General features: G+C 39.8%; 1 protein-coding gene across 1 annotated transcript; it reads right to left on the reverse strand.

Moving 5' to 3' along the window:
* Positions 1-784: 784 nt before the first annotated feature.
* Positions 785-4,929, reverse strand: LOC119331679. The gene is made up of 6 exons (XM_037604836.1): positions 3,257-4,929; positions 2,956-3,043; positions 2,595-2,863; positions 1,993-2,488; positions 1,334-1,500; positions 785-1,188 (listed from the first exon to the last, which is right to left on the reverse strand). The coding sequence occupies exons 1-5, from the start codon at positions 3,665-3,667 to the stop codon at positions 1,496-1,498; spliced, it is 1,269 nt and encodes a 422-aa protein (XP_037460733.1). The 5' UTR covers positions 3,668-4,929; the 3' UTR covers positions 785-1,188; positions 1,334-1,495.
* Positions 4,930-5,846: the final 917 nt, after the last annotated feature.

A 5,846-nucleotide genomic window follows, 5' to 3' on the forward strand; every position in this document is an offset into this window, starting at 1 on the left:
CACGATGCAGGTAGGAGGGAACTGAGCAAGTCAAGTAGCAACCTATGAAGAATGTACTTTTTTGGCTCGGGTTTTTTTTATCATGTATTCTTTGAGTTTAATCCTAAAAAGGGTAACACTGTGGTACACACTTTAGCTAGTCGTGCCAAGGGAGATCTGTCAATTGTCCCAAAAGTTATATCCCTGATGTTCTTGCAAATGATCTAACCATTCTTGCCAAATAATAAAGTGCGTCATCAAGGCTTTCTCTAAAAAGACACCTAAATGTCATATAAGCGGCTTGAGACTTACCCATATTTTTTATATTGAGAAATCCAATATAATATTCCTAGCAAACATACTGGTTGGATTGTACTTTTGGTACTACTTTTTTTTTTGGTACTAGTACTATATATTGTCAACCACCCACCTTTGCACATTAAGCAAAACCAACAGGCTTGCCAAACATTGGTTGACGCATTTGGCTTGTACTCTCTCGGTGACTAAATATTGTCCTTTTTAAAGATTCTAATACAGACTATATACGAATGTATATAGACATACTTTAAAACTTTTAAAATTCACTCATTTTGCTTCATATGTAATTCACATTGAAATCTTAAAAAGTAGTGTACTTGCACAGAGGGGGCAGCATTGCTAATGTGTCAGACGAGTCACTGCATCAGTGTACTTGCACACACGCCAGGGTTTTGAATGATGCGGATGGTCGCATACTTCCTAAACATATTAGGCTTTGACATTTGACCATCATATACGTTTCACTACAACGTGAGATCTCAGGTAAGACATAATGAAATAGATTATACTTGAGCAATGAGAAGTCCAGTCACTTTCTGAAAACAAGAAATCTAGCTACTGCTCCGCGACTTGGCTCGACGCCATATCAAATATTAAGATGCCCAAGGACACATAACAAGCATTCGAGAATTATAGAGGCCACGTACTCAGTACTCCGGATAGACTTGATCAAACAATCAAGCAACAAGACTGTACACCACCTTTTTTTTCTTCTGCTTGTTCTGTTTTCAAAACCAGACATGGATTCCTTCTCCTAGGGCTGCTCTGAGGTAATCGCTCATCTTCATGCTGGCAGTCAAGCTTTTTTCTCCTCGGAATTGAATCCTTCGCAATTTTGCCCCACCATTTCATCAAAACAATATTGCAAATGTTGCAGCATTAGCATGGTCACTGCACAAGTAAATCAGATGACATATGAGGTATTCATAAACATTGAACAGCTGTTGGAGAAGAGTGGGTCTCTGGAACAAGGCAAAATGATTTTAGTACCTCTCCAATAAAATAAAGAGACAATAAAGTATTCCCATGAGGTTACCTTTGTGCGAAGTGCAAGAAATAATGAAGTGCCGCGTTTGGCCTCGGATACAGATATTGCTGATTGTTCATGTGAAGTCAGATAACTCTTGGTAAATCCATTTCAGAAGGTCCAGCATCCGAAATCTGGGAACCACTAACTGAAGCTTTATGGCTGCCTACTTCAACCTGCTTCATAAAAGCCACATACTATTCAAACATTCAGCCAAAATACACTACCAAAATCATATAAGGCATTTTATCGCTCTCTCTGAAGAACAGAGAAGCCACATACTAACTAGAATATTTCAACTGATATGGGTTTTTTTCCAGCTTATGTTCAAAATTACATTCATGCCAAAAGTGAAAGTTGAATGGAAAAACAAAACATATTCATAATATGGGCTTCTTATTCTGGTGTTGTCTTTCTGTTGCCAAGATATATCATTATAGTATTCATGAAAGATGTACGGCCAGTCCACATGCATGTGTAACACTAGTCTACCAACTAACATGCAAAGCAAAACAGTACATGGGAGCAACTCCAATACTAACTCCAACTTCAATCGTTGGGCATATGCTAATCCTTCAGCAGGCTTAAATTATGAAAACAAATATGAAGTATCACACAAGGAAACCAATATGATCAAACAAAAGGAGCAAAGCTCAATCAAAACTTACGGACAGCACAGTAATTAAACGAGAGCCAAGGCTGTTTCTGTGTGTTGGAGTCTGGATATCTAACAAATTGCAATGTATCCAGCATGACATCACTGGCGCGAACCTTCCCAAATCCACCCGGAAACTGTTTAGACTTTCCACACTGGACTCCTCCAACCCATGTGGATTTAGGTCTTGGAGATGGATTTATAGGTATCCTCAGGCAAAACTTAACACCTAGTGAGTTCACAAAATGATAAAAATATTTCTTTCTTCTTTTGCCTGCCCCAATAAGAACAACAGCATGCCATACCACCTTTTTTTTGTGATTCTCGTCTTCTGGCATCCCTGGGGCCTTGTATATCTGACCATGCTTAAGGTTGTACAACTTCTTTCCCGAAAGAAAGCTGCCAACCTGAGGGATACCATCTGCAAGTTTCTGGGCTATGCTAGCAAAATCGCAGGGCACAAACTGTTTACCCAAAGCTTTGACAGTCCTTGGTTTCATCTCATTATCCTGAGATAGAATCATTGAAATCACATCACAATATATATCAAAACAGAAACTAAAAAAAGAACCAAGACCAAACATGTAAAACAAGCAACAAGAACGCATCACGTACTTGTTCGACTTTTGTCAATACTACGTTCACGCCTTCAGCTTCAGCAACCTCAAATGCTACGACTAAGGTTTTGCGGTTAAATTTATGATCCCCCTTCCTCTGATTGATGTTACACCTTATCATCATATCTTCGGTCTTTGCTAAAAGATCCTTTGTAGAAAGAATAGGCCCTTCATTGCATACCCCTTCAGGTTCTTTACCAACTAGAATCTTTGACATCCTATCTGTTATCTCAAGACACTGATTGGTTGAATACACTGTGCAATGATCTAAATCAAATAGAAAACATCATAAGCAAACTAGAAGCAAACAGTCATAAAATAAAGAACATAAATCAGACAAATGCAATCCAGGAAGACACCTGTATTTCCTTGATCCTTGATATTGCCAATTGGTGAAAAGCCGTTTACAGTGACATCAGCCATTGAAAATGAAAATTCATAATTACCCTAAAATACTTTGGAAAATTAGATGACAGTAGGAACTCGCATGAAAAAAAATGTCCAAGGGCAAAAAGGAAACAGCCATAATAGAACTACATACTTACTTGCACTAATCACTATTACCAAACTAGAAATTACAGAAAACTGCGTCCACTACATATCCTCAGCACATATGAAGCTCAATACCATAAATTAATTTACAAGGACATATGTGCTTACCATTTTAAGAAGATCATATTGGCAATTTTCGCAAAAGAAAGGAGGAAGATGCGCAATTAAATGCTTCTGGGGCTTATTGGTCCAAGTGCAATTTTCACAAATCCACTCCTTGGCATCAAATCTGCTTCGGGTCCCCAATTTAATTTGCCTCCGGAGATCCTGTATCTTTATTTGCCTGCGAATAGGAGTAAATTTCTTCTTCTCACGAGCATCAGGCAACATTGCCTCTTCCACTTTCTCATCACCTCTTATATGAATTTTCTCTGCAGGAGGGTCCAGCGGCTGCTCAATTGACGTTTTCTTCCTCTTCTTCCCACTTGTTATCCCTTCCATCTTCATCAAGGAGGCGGACTTAGTACGATATCCTTCAAGATCTATAAGTTTGGAACTAGACTGAGCATTTGACAGCATTTGCACCCCAAAAGAATAGGCACTAGGAATTCTGAAGAAATTGCCTGCAAAACAAACACATATTATGCTTTTAGTCTTCTTGCAGAAATGGAACTTCCTGTGAACACAGCAAAATGAAGAATTCACTGCCTGTACAAGGACACAGCAAAACAATCACAGTATTGAAATCATCACAAGACAAGATATTGAGAAATAAGCATTACAGCAAGGACTCTATTATGATGTTGAATTGCTAGATAATCGATAAGATGGATACTCTACTTAGTCAACCAAATACATTTTCAGAACAATGCCTGTAACAATGAATAAAAGTAGTACAAGTATGCTTATTACCTTACTTCTTTAGGCAGTTCTATTATAGGCTGGTACCAAGACTACGAGACTTAAGTCTCCTACTGACATAAGTGGTATAAAAGGGGGTCAAATGAAATTCAAAATAGTAATAACTAATAACAAAAACACAATGTCCAGAGTGGCAGCATCTCTCTTAACAGCTGAATAAGAATTTTTCAGCAATAGCTACAAGGATTGGATCCCTGCTGCTTCCAAATGCCAACATAGTTGGGCTTATATAGCTACAAGATTTCGCCATTTGGGGACAAAGTAGCCAAATTCCCAACTGCTTCCAAATACCCAACTGCATGGCACATGTGGTTAGCAAACTCCAAATTCATATATAAATCAACAAAAATACCAAAATATACTGCTTCAAACCTCATTTACTATCAAAAGCCAGCACTTCTTGGAGAACAAGACATCCTTGGGCTTTGAGGGCAATTGATAAAACCAGAAGGGGTTTCTTGTGGAGAGGAAGTTAAGAGGCAACATGTGGTCATTGTTTGATTGCATAGCCGAAGGTTTGCCAATCCAAGGAGCTTGGAGGTCTCGGTACTCTTGATTTAAAAACTTATGGTTGGGCCCCACCAATGCGATGGCTATGGCTGCATAACACCCAGAGATTATAGCGGTGGAGAAGAGAACCTTGACACAAGGATGAACTTGTGTAGTGAACCTGGCCCAAAGTTTGTCAAGGCTCTCTTCTCCACCACTAATCTCGGTGATGGGTGATGATCGTAAGTCGTAACACCCTTTTTTGGACGGATAGATGGTTGGAGTTGCAGTCCATTGCTGACCTTGCTCCGCACCTTTTTGCCCTCGAACCTAAGTGCCAGGCAAATAGGCGTACGGTTCATGGTGCGCTGGTTGGACGTTGCTGGGTACATAATGGGACCTTATGTCCGAAGTGGAGCTCCATAATGACATACTCCATCCGTCCGGAATTACTTGACGCTCAAATGGATGTATCTAGCACTAAAATAGTGTTAGATAGATCTATTTGAGCGACAAGTAATTCCGGACGGAGGGAGTACAAGATAAGCATTCTTGGATATTTGCTGGAGATGGTCAGTATTCGACAAAAACGGCTTATGAGGCGTTCTTTATTGGTTCAGTTGGTCTGGAACATTGGAAGTTGATTTGGAAACCATGGCCCCCTAAGAAATGTTATTTCTTCCTATGTTGACCATAAGGCTATAATAGATGTTGGATGGCTGACCGCCTTTCTCGGAGGGGTTTGCCACATCCAGAATGTTGCCCGTTTGCGATAAGGAAGAGCAAATGATTCATGACATCCTTGCCTCTTGTGTGTTTGCAAAAGAGACCTGGTCCCTCCTGCTTAGACATCTTGCCAATCAGCTTCTGCTCGTTTCTTTGATTGGTAGTCAGAACTATCTCTATGATGGCAGGTTCTATGCAGGCTGGTTGAAACTCCTTAATCACTCTTTGTGCTTGGATGATTTGGAAGCATCAAAATGACCTGTCTTCAACAGGAGTTCGCCTAATATCCAAAGGGTGTTGCTGGTCATAAAAGACAAAGCACAACTTTGGTCCTTGGCTGGGGCTAAAGGCTTGGACAGACTGATCATGGGGAAGTCTTAGTTTGATCATGGTTTGAGTGTGGGTTGTCTTTTTTTCTTGCTTGTGTCACGTCAATTTATAGCTTTTTAGTGGTGTGTGTTTGTACTCTGTACATTTCTTCTTAATGCAATCATATGCAGCAATCCAAAAAGCATCCACACCAGGAACGGCCAAGATGAGCTAATTGAGCAACTGTAGCTAGAATAAGAACCCTTCAGAGCATACGGGCATACATGTTTTTAGACTTGTATATGTAGGCCTT

This window comes from Triticum dicoccoides, chromosome 7A (assembly GCF_002162155.2).
Source record: "Triticum dicoccoides isolate Atlit2015 ecotype Zavitan chromosome 7A, WEW_v2.0, whole genome shotgun sequence".
NCBI classification, from domain to species: domain Eukaryota; kingdom Viridiplantae; phylum Streptophyta; class Magnoliopsida; order Poales; family Poaceae; genus Triticum; species Triticum dicoccoides.

Bases quoted from the DNA above. Each gene is read 5' to 3' on its own strand.
- LOC119331679 (XM_037604836.1), bottom strand. From the start codon at position 3,667: ATGCTGTCAAATGCTCAGTCTAGTTCCAAACTTATAGATCTTGAAGGA. The intron at 2,864-2,955 runs GTGTCTTCCTGG...TATTTGATTTAG, and splicing joins CAAGGATCAAGGAAATACAG to ATCATTGCACAGTGTATTCA. The intron at 2,489-2,594 runs GTACGTGATGCG...ATTCTATCTCAG, and splicing joins TATTGACAAAAGTCGAACAA to GATAATGAGATGAAACCAAG.